Genomic DNA, 24505 nt, shown 5'->3' on the forward strand with positions numbered 1-24505 from the left:
CACACACAGACACACACAGACACACACACACAGAGACACACACACAGACACACACACAGACACACACACACAGACACACACACACATAGACACAGAGGGGTAACCCCCTCCCTCCATCCTCTCCCTTCCCCCCTCCCCCCCAATCCTACCCCCCCCTCATCCCCTCCTCCTCTCCCTCCCCCTCTACCCCTCCCCCCTCCCTCCCCCTCCCCTCCAGGCCGTTCTTGATGAGCGATGATGAGGAGGATGCCAAACGTGTGGTGCGCAGCGCTAAGGAGAAGAGGTGAGATCACGTGGGTGAGATCACGTGGGTGAGATCACGTGGGTGAGATCACGTGGGTGAGATCACGTGGGTGTGTACGTGTGTGTGTACTACGTGTGTGTGTGTACGTGTGTGTGTGTGTGTACGTGTGTGTGTGTACGTGTGTGTGTGTACGTGTGTGTGTGTGTACGTGTGTGTGTACGTGTGTGTGTATGTGTGTACGTGTGTGTGTGTACGTGTGTGTGTACGTGTGTGTGTGTACGTGTGTGTGTACGTGTTGTGCGCAGCGCTAAGGAGAAGAGGTGAGATCACGTGGGTGTGTGTGTGTGTACGTGTGTGTGTACGTGTGTGTGTGTAAGTGTGTGTGTACGTGTGTGTGTGTACGTGTGTGTGTGTGTACGTGTGTGTGTGTACACTACGTGTGTGTGTGTACGTGTGTGTGTGTAGGTGTGTGTGTGTGTGTACATGTGTGTGTGTGTACGTGTGTGTGTGTGTACGTGTGTGTGTGTACGTGTGTGTGTGTACATGTGTGTGTGTGTACATGTGTGTGTGTGTGGTGCGCAGCGCTAAGGAGAAGAGGTGAGATCACGTGGGTGTGTGTGTACGTGTGTGTGTGTGTGTACGTGTGTGTGTGTAGGTGTGTGTGTGTGTGTACGTGTGTGTGTGTACATGTGTGTGTGTGTACGTGTGTGTGTGTACATGTGTGTGTGTGTGGTGCGCAGCGCTAAGGAGAAGAGGTGAGATCACGTGGGTGTGTGTGTACGTGTGTGTGTGTACGTGTGTGTCACAGTGTACGTGTGTGTGGAGCGATAGTGTAGCGGTTAGCGCTACGCTGCGCTATGAACCTGGCGACCCGGGTTCGATTCCCGCTCACGGCCAACACCAGTGACGATTATCTGAACCGGTCCCGGGCCTCCCCTAGGTCGACTCAGCCTCAAATGAGTACCTGGTGCGGTGTGTAAACATCGCCACTAGGGAGACAAAGGCGGTCGGGCGTGGTGCTGGCCACCCACCCCCTCGTGTACCGTTCGGGCCTTAATAGGTGCTCGCTAACAGCACTTGCCCCTACAGTCTGTTAAGGCTATACGGGGGATCTTTGTGTGTGTGTGTGTGTACGTGTGTGTGTGTGTACGTGTGTGTGTGTACGTGTGTGTGTACGTATGTGTGTACGTGTGTGTGTGTACGTGTGTGTGTGTACGTGTGTGTGTGTACGTGTGTGTGTGTACGTGTGTGTGTGTACGTGTGTGTGTGTGTACGTGTGTGTGTACGTGTGTGTGTACGTGTGTGTGTGTGTGTACGTGTGTGTGTGTGTGTACGTGTGTGTGTGTGTACGTGTGTGTGTGTGTACGTGTGTGTGTGTACGTGTGTGTGTGTACGTGTGTGTGTGTACGTGTGTGTGTGTGTGTACGTGTGTGTGTGTGTACGTGTGTGTGTACGTGTTGTGCGCAGCGCTAAGGAGAAGAGGTGAGATCACGTGGGTGTGTGTGTACGTGTACGTGTGTGTATACGTGTGTGTGTGTGCGTGTACACTGTGTGTGTGTGTACACTACGTGTGTGTGTGTACACTACGTGTGTGTGTGTATGTATACACTACGTGTGTGGGTGTACACTGTGTGTGTGTGTGCGTGCAGGTTTGAGGAGTTGAACAACATCATCAAGGCGATGTGTGTGTGTAGCTGTGTGTGTGTGTACACTGTGTGTGTACACTACGTGTGTGTGTGCGTGTACACTACGTGTGTGCCTGTATGTGCGTGCAGGTTTGAGGAGCTGATCAACATCATCAAGGCGATGAGTGTGTGTGTATGTGTGTGTACACTACATGTGTGTATGTACACTACATGTGTGTGTGTGTACACTACGTGTGTGTACACTGTGTGTGTGTACACTACATGTGTGTGTGTGTGCGTGTACACTGTGTGTACACTGTGTGCGTGCAGGTTTGAGGAGTTGAACAACATCATCAAGGCGATCCGTAACGCCATGAAGATCCGGGACATGACCCGCTGCCTGGAGGAGTTTGAGCACATGGGCCGGGCCTACCTGAAGGCACGTGCCATCGTGGACAAGGAGGGCGTCCCACGCTTCTACGCTCGCATCCTGGCCGACATGGAGGATTGCGTGAGCGAGGTGAAGTATGGCTCTTTTGTGGGGGGCGATGGTGGGGGATGAGGGGAGATGGTCGGGGGTGGTGGGAGATGGTGCGGGGAGAGGGGATTGGGGGGGAGAGGATGAGGAGTTGGAGGAGAGGGGTGGAGGGAGAGTGATGAATGGATGAGAGAGTGGTGAATGTTTAAATGAATGAGAGAGTGGTGAATGAATGAGAGAGTGGTGAATGTTTAAATGAATGAGAGAGGTGAATGGATGAGGGTGAGAGCGGTGAATGAATGAGAGAATGATGAATGAATGAGAGAATGGATGAATGAGAGAGTGGTGAATGAATGAGAGAGAGTGGAGGATGGAGGAGGGAGAGTGAGTGGTGATGAATGAGAGAGAGAGTGATGAATGAATGAATGAATGATGGAGTGGAGGATCACACACACACGGCCATCGTGGACAAGGAGGGCGTCCCACGCTTCTACGCTCGCATCCTGGCCGACATGGAGGATTGCGTGAGCGAGGTGAAGTATGGCTCTTTTGTGGGGGGCGATGGTGGGGGGTGGTGGGAGATGGTGGGGGGTGGTGGGGGGAGAGGATGAGGAGTTGGAGGAGAGGGGTGGAGGGAGGAGGGAGAGAGAGTGGAGGATGGAGGAGGGAGAGAGAGTGGTGAATTAATGAATGAGAGAGAGATGAATGAGAGAGAGTGATGAATGAATGAGAGTGATGAATGAATGATGGAGTGGAGGATCACACACACACGGCCATCGTGGACAAGGAGGGCGTCCCACGCTTCTACGCTCGCATCCTGGCCGACATGGAGGATTGCGTGAGCGAGGTGAAGTATGGCTCTTTTGTGGGGGGCGATGGTGGGGGATGAGGGGAGATGGTCGGGGGTGGTGGGAGATGGTGCGGGGAGAGGGGATTGGGGGGGAGAGGATGAGGAGTTGGAGGAGAGGGGTGGAGGGAGAGTGATGAATGGATGAGAGAGTGGTGAATGTTTAAATGAATGAGAGAGTGGTGAATGAATGAGAGAGTGGTGAATGTTTAAATGAATGAGAGAGGTGAATGGATGAGGGTGAGAGCGGTGAATGAATGAGAGAATGATGAATGAATGAGAGAATGGATGAATGAGAGAGTGGTGAATGAATGAGAGAGAGTGGAGGATGGAGGAGGGAGAGTGAGTGGTGATGAATGAGAGAGAGAGTGATGAATGAATGAATGAATGATGGAGTGGAGGATCACACACACACGGCCATCGTGGACAAGGAGGGCGTCCCACGCTTCTACGCTCGCATCCTGGCCGACATGGAGGATTGCGTGAGCGAGGTGAAGTATGGCTCTTTTGTAAGGGGGGGGATGGTGGGGGGTGGTGGTGGGAGATGGTGGGGGGTGGTGGGAGATGGTGGGGGGTGGTGGGAGATGGTGGGAGATGGTGGGGGGTGAGGGGATTGGGGGGGAGAGGATGAGGAGTTGGAGGAGAGGGGTGGAGGGAGAGTGATGAATGGATGAGAGAGTGGTGAATGTTTAAATGAATGAGAGAGTGGTGAATGAATGAGAGAGTGATGAATGCATGAATGAGAGAGAGATGAATGAGAGAGAGTGAATGAGAGAGAGATGAATGAGAGAGAGAGAGTGGTGAATGAATGAGAGAGTAATGAATGAATGAGAGAGAGTGATGAATGAATGAATGATGGAGTGGAGGATCACACACACACACGGCCATCGTGGACAAGGAGGGCGTCCCACGCTTCTACGCTCGCATCCTGGCCGACATGGAGGATTGCGTGAGCGAGGTGAAGTATGGCTCTTTTGTAAGGGGGGGGATGGTGGGGGGTGGTGGGAGAGGATGGTGGGGGGTGGTGGGAGATGGTGGGGGGAGAGGATGAAGAGGAATGGGGAGTTGGAGGAGAGGGGTGGAGGGAGGAGGGAGAGAGAGTGGAGGATGGAGGAGGGAGAGAGAGAGTGGTGAATGAATGAATGAGAGAGAGATGAATGAGAGAGAGTGATGAATGAGAGAGAGATGAATGAATGAGAGAGAGAGATGAATGAGAGAGAGTGATGAATGAGAGAGAGATGAATGAATGAGAGAGAGAGATGAATGAGAGAGAGTGATGAATGAGAGAGTGGTGAATGAGAGAGAGTGATGAATGAATGAGAGAGTGATGAATGAATGAGAGAGTAATGAATGAATGAGAGAGAGTGATGAATGAATGAATGATGGAGTGGAGGATCACACACACACACGGCCATCGTGGACAAGGAGGGCGTCCCACGCTTCTACGCTCGCATCCTGGCCGACATGGAGGATTGCGTGAGCGAGGTGAAGTATGGCTCTTTTGTGGGGGGCGATGGTGGGGGATGAGGGGAGATGGTGGGGGGTGGTGGGAGATGGTGGGGGGAGAGGATGAGGAGTTGGAGGAGAGGGGTGGAGGGAGGAGGGAGAGAGAGTGGAGGATGGAGGAGGGAGAGAGAGTGGTGAATTAATGAATGAGAGAGAGATGAATGAGAGAGAGTGATGAATGAATGAATGAGAGAGATGAATGAGAGAGTGAATATGAGAGAGGGAGAGTGATGAATGAGAGTGATGAATGAGAGAGTGATGAATGAATGAATGAGAGTGGTGAATGAATGAATGATGGAGTGGAGGATCACACACACACGGCCATCGTGGACAAGGAGGGCGTCCCACGCTTCTACGCTCGCATCCTGGCCGACATGGAGGATTGCGTGAGCGAGGTGAAGTATGGCTCTTTTGTGGGGGGCGATGGTGGGGGATGAGGGGAGATGGTGGGGGGTGGTGGGAGATGGTGGGGGGAGAGGATGAGGAGTTGGAGGAGAGGGGTGGATGGAGGAGGGAGAGAGAGTGGAGGATGGAGGAGGGAGAGTGAGTGGTGATGAATGAGAGAGAGAGTGATGAATGAGAGAGGGAGAGTGATGAATGAGAGAGGGAGAGTGGTGAATGAATGAGAGAGAGTGGTGAATGAATGAGAGAGTGATGAATGCATGAATGAGAGAGAGATGAATGAGAGAGAGTGAATGAGAGAGAGATGAATGAGAGAGGGAGAGTGATGAATGAGAGTGATGAATGAATGAGAGAGAGTGGTGAATGAATGAGAGTGGTGAATGAATGAATGATGGAGTGGAGGATCACACACACACACGGCCATCGTGGACAAGGAGGGCGTCCCACGCTTCTACGCTCGCATCCTGGCCGACATGGAGGATTGCGTGAGCGAGGTGAAGTATGGCTCTTTTGTAAGGGGGGGGATGGTGGGGGGTGGTGGGAGAGGATGGTGGGGGGTGAGGGGATTGGGGGGTAGAGGATGGGGAGTTGGAGGAGAGGGGTGGAGGGAGGAGGGAGGGAGAGTGATGAATGAGAGAGAGTGATGAATGAATGAGTGGTGAATGAATGAGAGAGTGGTGAATGAATGAAAGAGAGAGTGATGAATGAGAGAGTGAATGAATGAGAGTGGAATGAGAGTGAATGAATGAGAGAGTGGTGAATGCATGAATGAGAGAGTGGTGAATGTTTAAATGAATGAGAGGTGAATGAATGAGGGAGAGAGAGGTGAATGAATGAGAGAGTGGTGAATGTTTAAATGAATGAGAGTGATGAATGAGGGAGAGAGTGATGAATGAATGAGAGTGAATGAATGAGGGAGAGTAATGAATGAGAGAGTGGTGAATGAATGAGAGTGATGAATGAATGAGAGCGCGATGAATGAATGAGAGAGAACGCGATGAATGAATGAGAGAGAACGCGATGAATGAACGAACGAATGAGAGAGAGCGACGAACGAATGAGTGATGGAGTGGAGGATCTCACACACACACACACACGGCCATGGCCAGGGTCGGGATCTCCTCGCCCCACGTGTTGTGGCGCTTGGGGGCTTGGCTGGGCGCGACGCTGGGCCCCTCACACCCACCGCTCCCTCACCCACCCACCGCTCCCTCACCCACCCACCGCTCCCTCACCCACCCACCGCTCCCTCACCCACCCACCGCCACCTCACCCACCCACCGCTCCCTCACCCACCCACCGCTCCCTCACCCACCCACCGCTCCCTCACCCACCCACCGCTCCCTCACCCACCCACCGCCACCTCACCCACCCACCGCTCCCTCACCCACCCACCGCTCCCTCACCCACCCACCGCTCCCTCACCCACCCACCGCCACCTCACCCACCCACCGCTCCCTCACCCACCCACCGCTCCCTCACCCACCCACCGCTCCCTCACCCACCCACCGCCACCTCACCCACCCACCGCTCCCTCACCCACCCACCGCCACCCACCCACCGCTCACTCACCCACCCACCGCCACCTCACCCACCCACCGCCACCTCACCCACCCACCGCCACCTCACCCACCCACCGCTCCCTCACCCACCCACCGCTCCCTCACCCACCCACCGCTCCCTCACCCACCCACCGCCACCTCACCCACCCACCGCCACCTCACCCACCCACCGCTCCCTCACCCACCCACCGCTCCCTCACCCACCCACCGCTCCCTCACCCACCCACCGCCACCTCACCCACCCACCGCCACCTCACCCACCCACCGCTCCCTCACCCACCCACCGCTCCCTCACCCACCCACCGCTCCCTCACCCACCGCTCCCTCACCCACCCACCGCTCCCTCACCCACCGCTCCCTCACCCACCCACCGCCACCTCACCCACCGCTCCCTCACCCACCGCTCCCTCACCCACCCACCGCCACCTCACCCACCCACCGCTCCCTCACCCACCCACCGCTCCCTCACCCACCCACCGCTCCCTCACCCACCCACCGCCACCTCACCCACCCACCGCCACCTCACCCACCCACCGCCACCTCACCCACCCACCGCTCCCTCACCCACCCACCGCTCCCTCACCCACCGCCACCTCACCCACCGCCACCTCACCCACCCACCGCCACCTCACCCACCCACCGCTCCCTCACCCACCCACCGCTCCCTCACCCACCCACCGCTCCCTCACCCACCCACCGCCACCTCACCTCACCCACCGCCACCTCACCCACCCACCGCCATCTCACCCACCCACCGCTCCCTCACCCACCGCTCCCTCACCCACCCACCGCTCCCTCACCCACCCACCGCCACCTCACCCACACCGCTCCCTCACCCACCCACCGCTCCCTCACCCACCCACCGCCACCTCACCCACCGCTCCCTCACCCACCCACCGCTCCCTCACCCACCGCTCCCTCACCCACCCACCGCTCCCTCACCCACCCACCGCTCCCTCACCCACCCACCGCTCCCTCACCCACCCACCGCTCCCTCACCCACCCACCGCCACCTCACCCACACCGCTCCCTCACCCACCCACCGCTCCCTCACCTCACCCACCGCCCCCTCACCCAGGTGTGGGAAGACAAAGACGGTCGGAAGAAGATGAGCAAGATCAACTCGAAGGCCCTGATCAGCCTGCGGCAGAAGCTGCGCCGATACAGCCGTGACTTCGACACGGAGATAGCGAATCACCGCAAAGTGAGTTGGCTCACCGCTCACCGCTCACCACTCTACACGCTCACCGCTACGCTCACCACTACGCTCAGCAGCGCTGAACGCTCACCGTTACACACTCACCACTACACACTCACCACTACTCACTCGCAACTACACGCTCACCACTACGCTCAGCGCTGAACGCTCACCGCTACACACTCACCACTACACGCTCACCACTACACGCTCAACACTACACACTCACCACTACGCTCACCACTATACACTCACCACTACACGCTCAGCGCTGAACGCTCACCGCTACGCTCAGCGCTGAACGCTCACCACTCTGCACGCTCACCGCTACGCGCTCACCACTACACACTCACCACTACACACCACTACACACTCACCACTACGCTCACCACTATACACTCAGCGCTGAACGCTCACCGCTACGCTCAGCGCTAAACGCTCACCGTTACACGCTCACCACTACACACTCGCCACTACACACTCGCCACTACACACTCACCACTACACGCTCACCACTATACACTCACCACTACACACTCACCACTACACACTCACCACTACACACTCACCACTACACACTCACCACTACATACTCACCACTACACACTCACCACTACACACTCACCACTACACACTCGCCACTACACGCTCACCACTACACGCTCACCACTACACGCTCACCACTACACACTCACCGCTACGCTCACCACTCTGCACGCTCACCGCTACGCTCACCACTCTGCACGCTCACCGCTACGCTCAGCGCTGAACACTCACCACTACACACTCACCACTACACGCTCACCACTACACACTCACCACTACGCTCACCACTATACACTCACCACTACACACTCACCACTACACACTCACCACTACACACTCACCACTATACACTCACCACTACACACTCACCACTACACACTCACCGCTACACGCTCACCACTACACACTCACCACTACACACTCACCACTACACACTCACCACTACACACTCACCACTACACACTCACCACTACACACTCACCACTACACACCACTACACACTCACCACTACACACTCACCACTACACACTCACCACTACACACTCACCACTACACACCACTACACACTCACCACTACACACTCACCACTACACACTCACCACTACACACTCACCACTACACACTCACCACTACACACTCACCACTACACACTCACCACTACACACTCACCACTACACACTCACCACTACACACTCACCACTACACACTCACCACTACACACTCACCACTACACACTCACCACTACACACTCACCACTACACACTCACCACTACACACTCACCACTACACACTCACCACTACACGCTCACCACTACACGCTCACCACTACACGCTCACCACTACACGCTCACCACTACACGCTCACCACTACACGCTCACCACTACACGCTCACCACTACACGCTCAACACTACACACTCACCACTACACACTCACCACTACACACCACTACATGCTCACCACTATACACTCACCACTACACACTCACCACTACACACTCACCACTACACACTCACCACTACACACCCCTATACACTCACCACTACTCACCACTACACACTCACCACTACACACTCACCACTACACGCTCACCACTACACGCTCACCACTACACACTCACCACTACACACTCACCACTACACTCACCACTACATACTCACCACTACACACTCACCACTACACACTCACCACTACACGCTCACCACTACACACTCACCACTACACGCTCAACACTACACTCACCACTACACACTCACCACTACACACTCACCACTACACACTCACCACTACACGCTCACCACTACACGCTCACCACTACACGCTCACCACTACACACTCACCACTACACGCTCACCACTACACACTCACCACTACACACTCACCACTACACACTCACCACTACACACTCACCACTACACACTCACCACTGCACACTCACCACTATACACTCACCACTACATACTCACCACTACACACTCACCACTATACACTCACCACTACACACTCGCCACTACACACTCACCACTACACTCACCACTACATACTCACCACTACACACTCACCACTACACACTCGCCACTACACACTCACCACTACACACTCACCACTACACACTCACCACTACACACTCACCACTACACACTCACCACTACACACTCACCACTACACGCTCACCACTACACGCTCACCACTACACACTCACCACTACACGCTCACCACTACACGCTCACCACTACACACTCACCACTACACACTCACCACTACACCCTCACCACTACACACTCACCACTACACACTCACCACTACACACTCACCACTACACACTCACCACTACACACTCACCACTACACTCACCACTACATACTCACCACTACACACTCACCACTACTCACCACTACACACTCACCACTACACACTCACCACTACATACTCACCACTACATGCTCACCACTACACGCTCACCACTACACACTCACCACTACACACTCACCACTACTCACCACTACACACTCACCACTACACACTCACCACTACACACTCACCACTACACATTCACCACTACATACTCACCACTACACATTCACCACTACACACTCACCACTACACGCTCACCACTACACACTCACCACTACACACTCACCACTACTCACCACTACACGCTCACCACTACACACTCACCACTACACACTCACCACTACACACTCACCACTACACACTCACCACTACACACTCACCACTACACACTCACCACTACATACTCACCACTATACACTCACCACTACATACTCACCACTACACGCTCACCACTACACACTCACCACTACACACTCACCACTACACACTCACCACTACACTCTTACCACTACACACTCACCACTACATACTCACCACTACACGCTCACCACTACACACTCACCACTACACGCTCACCACTACACGCTCACCACTACACGCTCACCACTACACACTCACCACTACACACTCACCACTACACACTCACCACTACACACTCACCACTACACACTCACCACTATACACTCACCACTACATACTCACCACTACACGCTCACCACTACACACTCACCACTACACACTCACCACTACTCACCACTACACGCTCACCACTACACACTCACCACTACACGCTCACCACTACACACTCACCACTACACACTCACCACTACACACTCACCACTACACACTCACCACTACACACTCACCACTACACACTCACCACTACACACTCACCACTACACACTCACCACTACACACTCACCACTACACGCTCACCACTACACACTCACCACTACACACTCACCACTACACACTCACCACTACACACTCACCACTACACGCTCACCACTACACACTCACCACTACACACTCACCACTATACACTCGCCACTACACACTCACCACTACACACTCACCACTACACACTCACCACTACTCACCACTACACACTCACCACTACACACTCACCACTACACACTCACCACTACACACTCACCACTACACACTCACCACTATACACTCACCACTACACACTCACCACTACACACTCACCACTACATACTCACCACTACATACTCACCACTACACACTCACCACTACACACTCACCACTACACACTCACCACTACACACTCACCACTACATACTCACCACTACACGCTCACCACTACACACTCACCACTACACGCTCACCACTACACGCTCACCACTACACGCTCACCACTACACGCTCACCACTACACGCTCACCACTACACGCTCACCACTACACGCTCACCACTACACACTCACCACTACACACTCACCACTACACGCTCACCACTACACACTCACCACTACATACTCACCACTACATACTCACCACTACACGCTCACCACTACACGCTCACCACTACACACTCACCACTACACACTCACCACTACACACTCACCACTACACGCTCACCACTACACGCTCACCACTACACGCTCACCACTACACACTCACCACTACTCACCACTACACGCTCACCACTACACGCTCACCACTACACACTCACCACTACACACTCACCACTACACACTCACCACTACACACTCACCACTACACACTCACCACTACACGCTCACCACTACACGCTCACCACTACACACTCACCACTACACACTCACCACTACATACTCACCACTACACACTCACCACTACACACTCACCACTACACACTCACCACTCTGCACGCTCACCGCTACGCTCAGCGCTGAACACTCACCACTACACGCTCACCACTACACACTCACCACTACACACTCACCACTATACACTCACCACTACACACTCACCACTACACACTCACCACTACACACTCACCACTACACACTCACCACTACACACTCACCACTACACGCTCACCACTACACGCTCACCACTACACGCTCACCACTACACGCTCACCACTACACACTCACCACTATACACTCACCACTACACACTCATCACTACACACTCACCACTACACACTCACCACTACACGCTCACCACTACACACTCACCGCTACGCTCAGCGCTGAACGCTCACCGCTACACACTCACCACTACACACTCACCACTACACACTCACCACTACACACTCGCCACTACACACTCACCACTACACGCTCACCACTACACACTCACCACTACACGCTCACCACTACACACTCACCACTACACACTCACCACTACACACTCACCACTACACACTCACCACTACACACTCACCACTACACACTCACCACTACACACTCACCGTTACACACTCACCACTACACACTCACCACTACACACTCACCACTACACACTCACCACTACACACTCACCACTACACACTCACCACTACACACTCACCACTACACACTCACCACTACATACTCACCACTACACGCTCACCACTATACGCTCACCACTATACACTCACCACTATACACTCACCACTACACACTCACCACTACACATTCACCACTACACACTCACCACTACACGCTCACCACTACGCACTCACCACTATACACTCACCACTACATACTCACCACTACACGCTCACCACTACGCACTCACCACTACACACTCACCACTACGCACTCACCACTATACACTCACCACTACATACTCACCACTACACGCTCACCACTACACACTCACCACTATACACTCACCACTACACACTCACCACTACACACTCACCACTACGCTCAGCGCTGAACGCTCACCACTATACACTCACCACTACACCCTCACCACTACACACTCACCACTACACACTCACCACTACACACTCACCACTACACGCTCACCACTACACACTCACCACTACACCCTCACCACTACACACTCACCACTACACACTCACCACTACACACTCACCACTACACACTCACCACTACACACTCACCACTACACTCACCACTACATACTCACCACTACACACTCACCACTACTCACCACTACACACTCACCACTACACACTCACCACTACATACTCACCACTACATGCTCACCACTACACGCTCACCACTACTCACCACTACACACTCACCACTACACACTCACCACTACACACTCACCACTACACATTCACCACTACATACTCACCACTACACATTCACCACTACACACTCACCACTACACACTCACCACTACACACTCACCACTACATACTCACCACTACACATTCACCACTACACGCTCACCACTACACGCTCACCACTACACACTCACCACTACACACTCACCACTACACACTCACCACTACACACTCACCACTACATACTCACCACTATACACTCACCACTACATACTCACCACTACACGCTCACCACTACACACTCACCACTACACACTCACCACTACACACTCACCACTACACTCTTACCACTACACACTCACCACTACATACTCACCACTACACGCTCACCACTACACACTCACCACTACACGCTCACCACTACACGCTCACCACTACACGCTCACCACTACACACTCACCACTACACACTCACCACTACACACTCACCACTACACACTCACCACTACACACTCACCACTACACACTCACCACTATACACTCACCACTACATACTCACCACTACACGCTCACCACTACACACTCACCACTACACACTCACCACTACTCACCACTACACGCTCACCACTACACACTCACCACTACACGCTCACCACTACACACTCACCACTACACACTCACCACTACACACTCACCACTACACACTCACCACTACACACTCACCACTACACACTCACCACTACACACTCACCACTACACACTCACCACTACACACTCACCACTACACGCTCACCACTACACGCTCACCACTACACACTCACCACTACACACTCACCACTACACACTCAACACTACACACTCACCACTACACACTCACCACTACACGCTCACCACTACACACTCACCACTACACGCTCACCACTACACGCTCACCACTACACGCTCACCACTACACGCTCACCACTACACGCTCACCACTACACGCTCACCACTACACGCTCACCACTACACACTCACCACTACACACTCACCACTACACGCTCACCACTACACACTCACCACTACATACTCACCACTACACGCTCACCACTACACGCTCACCACTACACACTCACCACTACACACTCACCACTACACACTCACCACTACACGCTCACCACTACACGCTCACCACTACACACTCACCACTACACACTCACCACTACTCACCACTACACGCTCACCACTACACGCTCACCACTACACACTCACCACTACACACTCACCACTACACACTCACCACTACACACTCACCACTACACACTCACCACTACACACTCACCACTACACACTCACCACTACACGCTCACCACTACACGCTCACCACTACACACTCACCACTACACACTCAACACTACACACTCACCACTACACGCTCACCACTACACACTCACCACTACACACTCACCACTACACACTCACCACTACACACTCACCACTATACACTCGCCACTACACACTCACCACTACACACTCACCACTACACGCTCACCACTACTCACTCGCAACTACACACTCGCAACTACACACTCACCACTACACACTCACCACTACACACTCACCACTACACACTCACCACTATACACTCACCACTACACACTCACCACTACACACTCACCACTACATACTCACCACTACATACTCACCACTACACACTCACCACTACACACTCACCACTACACACTCACCACTCTGCACGCTCACCGCTACGCTCAGCGCTGAACACTCACCACTACACGCTCACCACTACACACTCACCACTACACACTCACCACTATACACTCACCACTACACACTCACCACTACACACTCACCACTACACACTCACCACTACACACTCACCACTACACACTCACCACTACACACTCACCACTACACGCTCACCACTACACGCTCACCACTACACGCTCACCACTACACGCTCACCACTACACACTCACCACTATACACTCACCACTACACACTCACCACTACACGCTCACCACTACACACTCACCGCTACGCTCAGCGCTGAACGCTCACCGCTACACACTCACCACTACACACTCACCACTACACACTCACCACTACACACTCGCCACTACACACTCACCACTACACACTCACCACTACACGCTCACCACTACACACTCACCGCTACGCTCAGCGCTGAACGCTCACCGCTACACACTCACCACTACACACTCACCACTACACACTCACCACTACACACTCACCACTACACACTCACCACTACACACTCACCACTACACACTCACCACTACACACTCACCACTACACACTCACCACTACACACTCACCACTACACACTCACCACTACATACTCACCACTACACGCTCACCACTATACGCTCACCACTATACACTCACCACTATACACTCACCACTACACACTCACCACTACACATTCACCACTACACACTCACCACTACACGCTCACCACTACGCACTCACCACTATACACTCACCACTACATACTCACCACTACACGCTCACCACTACGCACTCACCACTACACACTCACCACTACGCACTCACCACTATACACTCACCACTACATACTCACCACTACACGCTCACCACTACACACTCACCACTATACACTCACCACTACACACTCACCACTACACACTCACCACTACGCTCAGCGCTGAACGCTCACCACTATACACTCACCACTACACACTCACCACTACACACTCACCACTACACACTCACCACTACACACTCACCACTACACACTCACCACTACACGCTCACCACTATACACTCACCACTACGCACTCACCACTACACACTCACCACTACACACTCACCACTACACACTCACCACTACACGCTCACCACTACACACTCACCACTACACACTCACCACTACACGCTCACCACTACACGCTCACCACTACACACTCACCACTACACACTCGCCACTACACACTCACCACTACACGCTCACCACTACACACTCACCACTACACACTCACCACTACACACTCACCACTACACACTCACCACTACACACTCACCACTACACACTCACCACTACACACTCGCCACTACACACTCGCCACTACACGCTCACCACTACACACTCACCACTACACACTCACCACTACACACTCACCACTACACACTCACCACTACACACTCACCACTACACACTCACCACTACGCACTCACCACTATACACTCACCACTACACACTCACCACTACACACTCACCACTACTCACCACTACACACTCACCACTATACACTCACCACTACACACCACTACACACTCACCACTACACACTCACCACTACATACTCACCACTACACACTCACCACTACACACTCACCACTACATACTCACCACTATACACTCACCACTACACACTCACCACTACACACTCACCACTACACACTCACCACTATACACTCACCACTACATACTCACCACTATACACTCACCACTACATACTCACCACTACATACTCACCACTACACACTCACCACTACACACTCACCACTACACACTCACCACTACTCACTCACCACTACTCACCACTACTCACCACCACACACCACTGCACTCACCACTACACTCACCACTACTCACCACTACTCTCACCACCACTCACCACTACTCACCACTACTCACCACTACACTCACCACTACTCACCACTACTCACCACCACTCACCACTACTCACCACTACTCACCACTACACTCACCACTACTCACCACTACTCACCACTACACTCACCACCACTCACCACTACTCACCACTACTCACCACTACTCACCACTACTCACCACTACACACTCACCACTACACTCACCACTACTACACTCACCACTACACTCACCACTACTCACCACTACTCACCAAGTTGTTGTCGTTGTTTGCAGAACCCTGTGCAGTCGGATGAGGAAGGCGACAGTGACGATGCCGGTGAGTGACCCCCACCGTGCCCCCCACTAACACCCCCCACTAACACTCCCCCACTAACACCCCCCACTAACACCCCCACTAACACCCCCCACTAACGCCCCCCACTAACACCCCCCACTAACACCCCCCACTAACACCCCCCACTAACACCCCCCACCACTCCATTCACCCCCCCACTCCACCCACTCACCCCCCACTAACACCCCCCACCGTGCCCCCCACTAACACCCCCCACTAACACCCCCCCACCACTCCATTCACCCCCCCCACCACTCCATTCACCCCCCCACTCCACCCACTCACCCCCCCACTCACCCCCTCCCACTCACCCCCCCACTCACCCCCCCCCCACTACTCACCCCCCCACTACTCACCCCCCCACCACTCACCCCCCCACCACCAGGCTCTGGTGATGACGGTGACAGTGGAGGGAGTTCGTCAGATAGCTGTGGTGGGGGGCCGGCCAGCTTCCTGAAGAAGCAGCCCCCCACTCCACCCACTCAACCCCCCCCCACTACTCACCCCCCCACTACTCACCCCCCCACCACTCACCACCCCCCCACCACCAGGCTCTGGTGATGACGGTGACAGTGGAGGGAGTTCGTCAGATAGCAGTGGTGGGGGGCCGGCCAGCTTCCTGAAGAAGCAGCCCCCCACTCCACCCACTCACCCCCCCCCCCACCACTCACCCCCCCCCCACTACTCACCCCCCCACCACTCACCACCCCCCCCCCACCAGGCTCTGGTGATGACGGTGACAGTGGAGGGAGTTCGTCAGATAGCTGTGGTGGGGGGCCGGCCAGCTTCCTGAAGAAGCAGCCCCCCACTCCACCCACTCACCCCCCCCCACTACTCACCCCCCCACCACTCACCCCCCCACCCCCCCCCCACCACCAGGCTCTGGTGATGACGGTGACAGTGGAGGGAGTTCGTCAGATAGCTGTGGTGGGGGGCCGGCCAGCTTCCTGAAGAAGCAGCCCCCCACTCCACCCACTACTCACCCCCCCACTACTCACCCCCCCACCACTACTCACCCCCCCACCACTCACCACCCCCCCACCACCAGGCTCTGGTGATGACGGTGACAGTGGAGGGAGTTCGTCAGATAGCTGTGGTGGGGGGCCGGCCAGCTTCCTGAAGAAGCAGCCCCCCACTCCACCCACTCACCCCCCCACCACCACTCACCCCCCCCCACTACTCACTCACCCCCCCACCACTCACCACCCCCCCACCACCAGGCTCTGGTGATGACGGTGACAGTGGAGGGAGTTCGTCAGATAGCTGTGGTGGGGGGCCGGCCAGCTTCCTGAAGAAGCAGCCCCCCACTCCACCCACTCACCCCCCCACTACTCACCCCCCCACCACTACTCACCCCCCCACCACTCACCACCCCCCCACCACCAGGCTCTGGTGATGACGGTGACAGTGGAGGGAGTTCGTCAGATAGCTGTGGTGGGGGGCCGGCCAGCTTCCTGAAGAAGCAGCCCCCCACTCCACCCACTCACCCCCCCACCACCACTCACCCCCCCCCACTACTCACTCACCCCCCCACCACTCACCACCCCCCCACCACCAGGCTCTGGTGATGACGGTGACAGTGGAGGGAGTTCGTCAGATAGCTGTGGTGGGGGGCCGGCCAGCTTCCTGAAGAAGCAGCCCCCCACTCCACCCACTCACCCCCCCACTACTCACCCCCCCACCACTACTCACCCCCCCACCACTCACCCCCCCCACCACCAGGCTCTGGTGATGACGGTGACAGTGGAGGGAGTTCGTCAGATAGCTGTGGTGGGGGGCCGGCCAGCTTCCTGAAGAAGCAGCCCCCCACTCCACCCACTCACCCCCCCACTCCACCCACTCACCCCCCCCCCCACTACTCACCCCCCCACCACTCACCCCCCCACCAGGCTCTGGTGATGACGGTGACAGTGGAGGGAGTTCGTCAGATAGCTGTGGTGGGGGGCCGGCCAGCTTCCTGAAGAAGCAGCCCCCCACTCCACCCACTCACCCCCCCACTCCACCCACTCACCCCCCCACTACTCACCCCCCCACCACTCACCCCCCCACCAGGCTCTGGTGATGACGGTGACAGTGGAGGGAGTTCGTCAGATAGCTGTGGTGGGGGGCCGGCCAGCTTCCTGAAGAAGCAGCCCCCCACTCCGGCAGCCACGGTGGGGGGGGAGGGCGCCGTCACGGTGGGGGGAGGCGCCGACATCAAGAGCAAGTTCCTTAAGGTGCCGTGGGGGGCTCGGTGGGGGGGGGGGGGCACGGTGGGGGGGGGCACGGTGGGGGGTGGTGGTGAGGGTGGGGGGGGTGAGGGTGGTGGTGAAGGTGGTGGTGAGTGGTGGTGAGGGTGGTGGTGGTGGTGAGGGTGGTGAGGGTGGTGGTGGTGGTGAGGGTGGTGGTGGTGGTGGTGAAGGTGGTGGTGGTGAGGGTGGTGAGGGTGGTGGTGGTGGTGAGGGTGTAACAGTGGTGAGTGGTGGTGAGGGTGTAACAGTGGTGAGTGGTGGTGAGGGTGTAACAGTGGTGAGTGGTGGTGAGTGGTGGTGAGGGTGTAACAGGTGAGTGGTGGTGAGTGGTGGTGAGGGTGTAACGGTGGTGAGTGGTGGTGAGTGGTGGTGAGGGTGTAACAGTGGTGAGTGGTGGTGAGTGGTGGTGAGGGTGTAACGGTGGTGAGTGGTGGTGAGTGGTGGTGAGGGTGGTGAGTGTGTAACAATGGTGAGTGGTGGTGAGTGGTGGTGAGGGTGGTGAGTGGTGGTGAGTGGTGGTGAGTGGTGGTGAGGGTGTAACAGTGGTGAGTGGTGGTGAGTGGTGGTGAGTGACAGTGGTGAGTGGTGGTGAGTGGTGGTGAGCGGTGGTTGGTGAGTGGTGTTAACGGTGAGCGGCTGTGGATGCTCGCAGGGCGACGGTGAGGATGACGACTCGGATTCTGACGATGGCGATTGGGGCTCATCAGACGCAGAGAGCGACTCTGAATCATCGGACGGTGAGGGCACGGCAGCCATGACCATGGCCGAGAGGTTCCTCAAGCGGTGAGTGTCTCCTCACCTGCTCACCACCACCACCACCACTCGCTCACCACCACCACTCGCTCACAGAGACTCGGAGCGGAGAGTAAACTCTGAATCATCGGACGGTGAGGGCACGGCAGCCATGACCATGGCCGAGAGGTTCCTCAAGCGGTGAGTGTCTCCTCACCACTCACCACCCGCTCACCACTTGCTCACCACTCGCTCACCACCACCACCACCACCACCACTCGCTCACAGAGACTCGGAGCGGAGAGTAAACTCTGAATCATCGGACGGTGAGGGCACGGCAGCCATGACCATGGCCGAGAGGTTCCTCAAGCGGTGAGTGTCTCCTCACTCGCTCACCACCACCACCACCACTCGCTCACCACCACCACTCGCTCACAGCGACTCGGAGCGGAGAGTAAACTCTGAATCATCGGACGGTGAGGGAACGGCAGCCATGACCATGGCCGAGAGGTTCCTCAAGCGGTGAGTGTCTCCTCACCACTCACCACCCGCTCACCACTTGCTCACCACCACTCGCTCACCACCACCACCACTCGCTCACAGAGACTCGGAGCGGAGAGTAAACTCTGAATCATCGGACGGAGAGGGAACGGCAGCCATGACCATGGCCGAGAGGTTCCTCAAGCGGTGAGTGTCTCCTCACCACTCACCACCCGCTCACCACCACCCGCTCACCACCACTCGCTCACCACCACCACTCGCTCACAGAGACTCGGAGCGGAGAGTAAACTCTGAATCATCGGACGGTGAGGGAACGGCAGCCATGACCATGGCCGAGAGGTTCCTCAAGCGGTGAGTGTCTCCTCACCACTCACCACCCGCTCACCACTTGCTCACCACTCGCTCACCACCACCACTCGCTCAGCACCACCACTCGCTCACAGCGACTCGGAGCGGAGAGTAAACTCTGAATCATCGGACGGAGAGGGCACGGCAGCCATGACCATGGCCGAGAGGTTCCTCAAGCGGTGAGTGTCTCCTCACCACTCACCACCCGCTCACCACCACCACTCGCTCACAGAGACTCGGAGCGGAGAGTAAACTCTGAATCATCGGACGGTGAGGGCACGGCAGCCATGACCATGGCCGAGAGAGGTTCCTCAAGCGGTGAGTGTCTCCTCACCACTCACCACCCGCTCACCACTCACCACTCGCTCACCACCACCACCTCACCACCACTCGCTCACCGCTCGCTCACCAGGGATGGAGATAAGAAGAGTCTAAAGAAGGAGGTGAAGGAGAAGCGACCTCACCACTCACCACTCACTCACCACTCACTCACCACCACTCACCACTCACCACCACTCACCACCACTCACTCACCACTCACTCACCACTCCCTCACCACCACTCGCTCACCGCTCGCTCACCAGGGATGGAGATAAGAAGAGTCTAAAGAAGAAGGTGAAGGAGAAGCGACCTCACCACTCACCACCACTCACCACCACTCACCACTCACTCACCACTCACTCACCACTCACTCACCACTCACTCACCACTCACCACTTGCTCACTAGGGATGGAGATAAGAAGAGTCTAAAGAAGGAGGTGAAGGAGAAGCGACCTCACCACTCACCACTCACTCACCACTCACCACCACTCACCACTCACCACCACTCACCACTTGCTCACCAGGGATGGAGATAAGAAGAGTCTGAAGAAGGAGGTGAAGGAGAAACGACCTCACCACTCACCACCACCACACACTCACCACTCACCACCACCACTCACCACTTGCTCACCAGGGATGGAGATAAGAAGAGTCTGAAGAAGAAGGTGAAAGAGAAGCGACCTCACCACTCACCACCACTCACCACTCACTCACCACTACACACTCACCACCACTCACTCACCACTCACCACTTCCTCACCACCTCCTCACCAGGGATGGAGATAAGAAGAGTCTGAAGAAGAAGGTGAAAGAGAAGCGACCTCACCACTCACCACCACTCACCACTCCTCACCACTCACCACCACTCACCACTTGCTCACCAGGGATGGAGATAAGAAGAGTCTGAAGAAGAAGGTGAAAGAGAAACGACCTCACCACCACTCACCACTCACCACCACTCACTCACCACTCACCACTTGCTCACCAGGGATGGAGATAAGAAGAGTCTGAAGAAGAAGGTGGAAGAGAAGCGACCTCGTCACCACTCACCACCACTCACCACTCACTCACCACTCACTCACCACTCACCACTTGCTCACCAGGGATGGAGATAAGAAGAGTCTGAAGAAGAAGGTGAAAGAGAAGCGACCTCACCACTCACCACTACTCACCACCACTCACCACCACCACCACTACTCACCACTCCTCACCACTCACCACTCACTCACCACCTCCTCACCAGGGATGGAGATAAGAAGAGTCTAAAGAAGAAGGTGAAAGAGAAGCGACCTCACCACTCACCACACACCACCACTCACCACTCACCACCTCCTCACCAGGGATGGAGATAAGAAGAGTCTAAAGAAGAAGGTGAAAGAGAAGCGACCTCACCACTCACCACTCACCACCACTCACCACTCACTCACCACTCACTCACTCACTCACCACTCACCACTCACCACTTCCTCACCACCTCCTCACCAGGGATGGAGATAAGAAGAGTCTAAAGAAGATGGTGAAAGAGAAGCGACCTCACCACTCACCACTGACTCACCACTCACTCACCACTCACCACCACTCACCACTCACCACTTGCTCACCAGGGATGGAGATAAGAAGAGTCTGAAGAAGAAGGTGAAAGAGAAGCGACCTCACCACTCACCACAACTCACCACCACTCACCACTCACTCACCACTCACTCACCACTCACTCACCACTCACCACTTGCTCACCAGGGATGGAGATAAGAAGAGTCTAAAGAAGAAGGTGAAAGAGAAGCGACCTCACCACTCACCACCACTCACCACACACCACCACCACCACTCACCACTCACCACTTCCTCACCACATCCTCACCAGGGATGGAGATAAGAAGAGTCTAAAGAAGAAGGTGAAAGAGAAGCGACCTCACCACTCACCACAACTCACCACCACCACCACCACTCACCACTCACCACTCACTCACCACTTGCTCACCAGGGATGGAGATAAGAAGAGTCTAAAGAAGAAGGTGAAAGAGAAGCGACCTCGTCACCACCGGGACGAGGAGGAGGGGGGCCCGGGGGATGAAGGGGAGGGGCCGGGGGCCGGCGGGGGCGACGAGGGGGGCTGGGAGCAGGTCAAGGGGGGCGTTCCCATGGTAACCGCACCAGCAGCAACATCGCAGCAGCAGCGATCGCCATGACGATCACAACAACAACAACAACCATGACGATCGCCATGACAACAACCGTGACGATCACAACAACAACAACCATGACTATCACCATGACGATCACAGCAACAACCACAACTATCACCATGACGATCACAACAACAACCACAACTATCACCATGACAACAACAACCATGACGATCACCGTGACGATCACAACAACAACAACCATGACTATCACCATGACGATCACAACAACAACAACCGTGACGATCACCGTGACGATCACAACAACAACAACCGTGACTATCACCATGACGATCACAACAACAACCATGACGATCACCGTGACGATCACAACAACAACAACAACCATGACTATCACCGTGACGATCACAACAACAACAACCGTGACGATCACCGTGACGATCACAACAACAACAACCGTGGCGATCGCCATGACGATCACAACAACAACAACCACCACGACTATCACCGTGACGATCACCGTGACGATCACAACAACAACAACCGTGGCGATCGCCATGACGATCACAACAACAACAACCATGACTATCACCATGACAACAACAACCGTGACGATCACCGTGACGATCACCATGACTATCACAACAACAACCATGACTATCACCGTGACGATCACAACAACAACAACCGTGGCGATCGCCGTGACGATCACAACAACAACCGTGATGATCACCATGACGATCACAACAACAACAACCACGACTATCACCATGAC

The 24505-nt window shown here is 55.4% G+C and overlaps 1 protein-coding gene and 1 long non-coding RNA gene across 2 annotated transcripts in view; both read left to right on the forward strand.

Annotated features, from left to right (window-relative positions):
- The window catches only part of LOC116938098 (eukaryotic translation initiation factor 3 subunit C-like), a 65434-nt gene that overhangs the window by 5385 nt on the left and 35544 nt on the right, over nucleotides 1-24505 (forward strand). The window contains exons 3-11 of the mRNA XM_076057819.1: nucleotides 218-283; nucleotides 2200-2389; nucleotides 7743-7868; nucleotides 17392-17434; nucleotides 17838-17992; nucleotides 18332-18390; nucleotides 19416-19668; nucleotides 20336-20466; nucleotides 23568-23727. Coding sequence (XP_075913934.1) covers nucleotides 218-283; nucleotides 2200-2389; nucleotides 7743-7868; nucleotides 17392-17434; nucleotides 17838-17992; nucleotides 18332-18390; nucleotides 19416-19668; nucleotides 20336-20466; nucleotides 23568-23727 — 1183 coding nt within the window. The remainder of the gene's footprint in view (nucleotides 1-217; nucleotides 284-2199; nucleotides 2390-7742; nucleotides 7869-17391; nucleotides 17435-17837; nucleotides 17993-18331; nucleotides 18391-19415; nucleotides 19669-20335; nucleotides 20467-23567; nucleotides 23728-24505) is intronic.
- LOC142907877 (uncharacterized) lies at nucleotides 20795-22632 on the forward strand. Its single transcript, XR_012931326.1, has 3 exons — nucleotides 20795-21443; nucleotides 21849-21879; nucleotides 22606-22632. It is a non-coding gene; the product is annotated as an uncharacterized LOC142907877 (long non-coding RNA).

This window comes from Petromyzon marinus, chromosome 84, assembly GCF_048934315.1.
Source record: "Petromyzon marinus isolate PM22_M1 ecotype Great Lakes invasive population chromosome 84, UKy_Petmar_22M1.pri1.0, whole genome shotgun sequence".
Taxonomy (NCBI): Eukaryota; Metazoa; Chordata; class Hyperoartia; order Petromyzontiformes; family Petromyzontidae; genus Petromyzon; species Petromyzon marinus.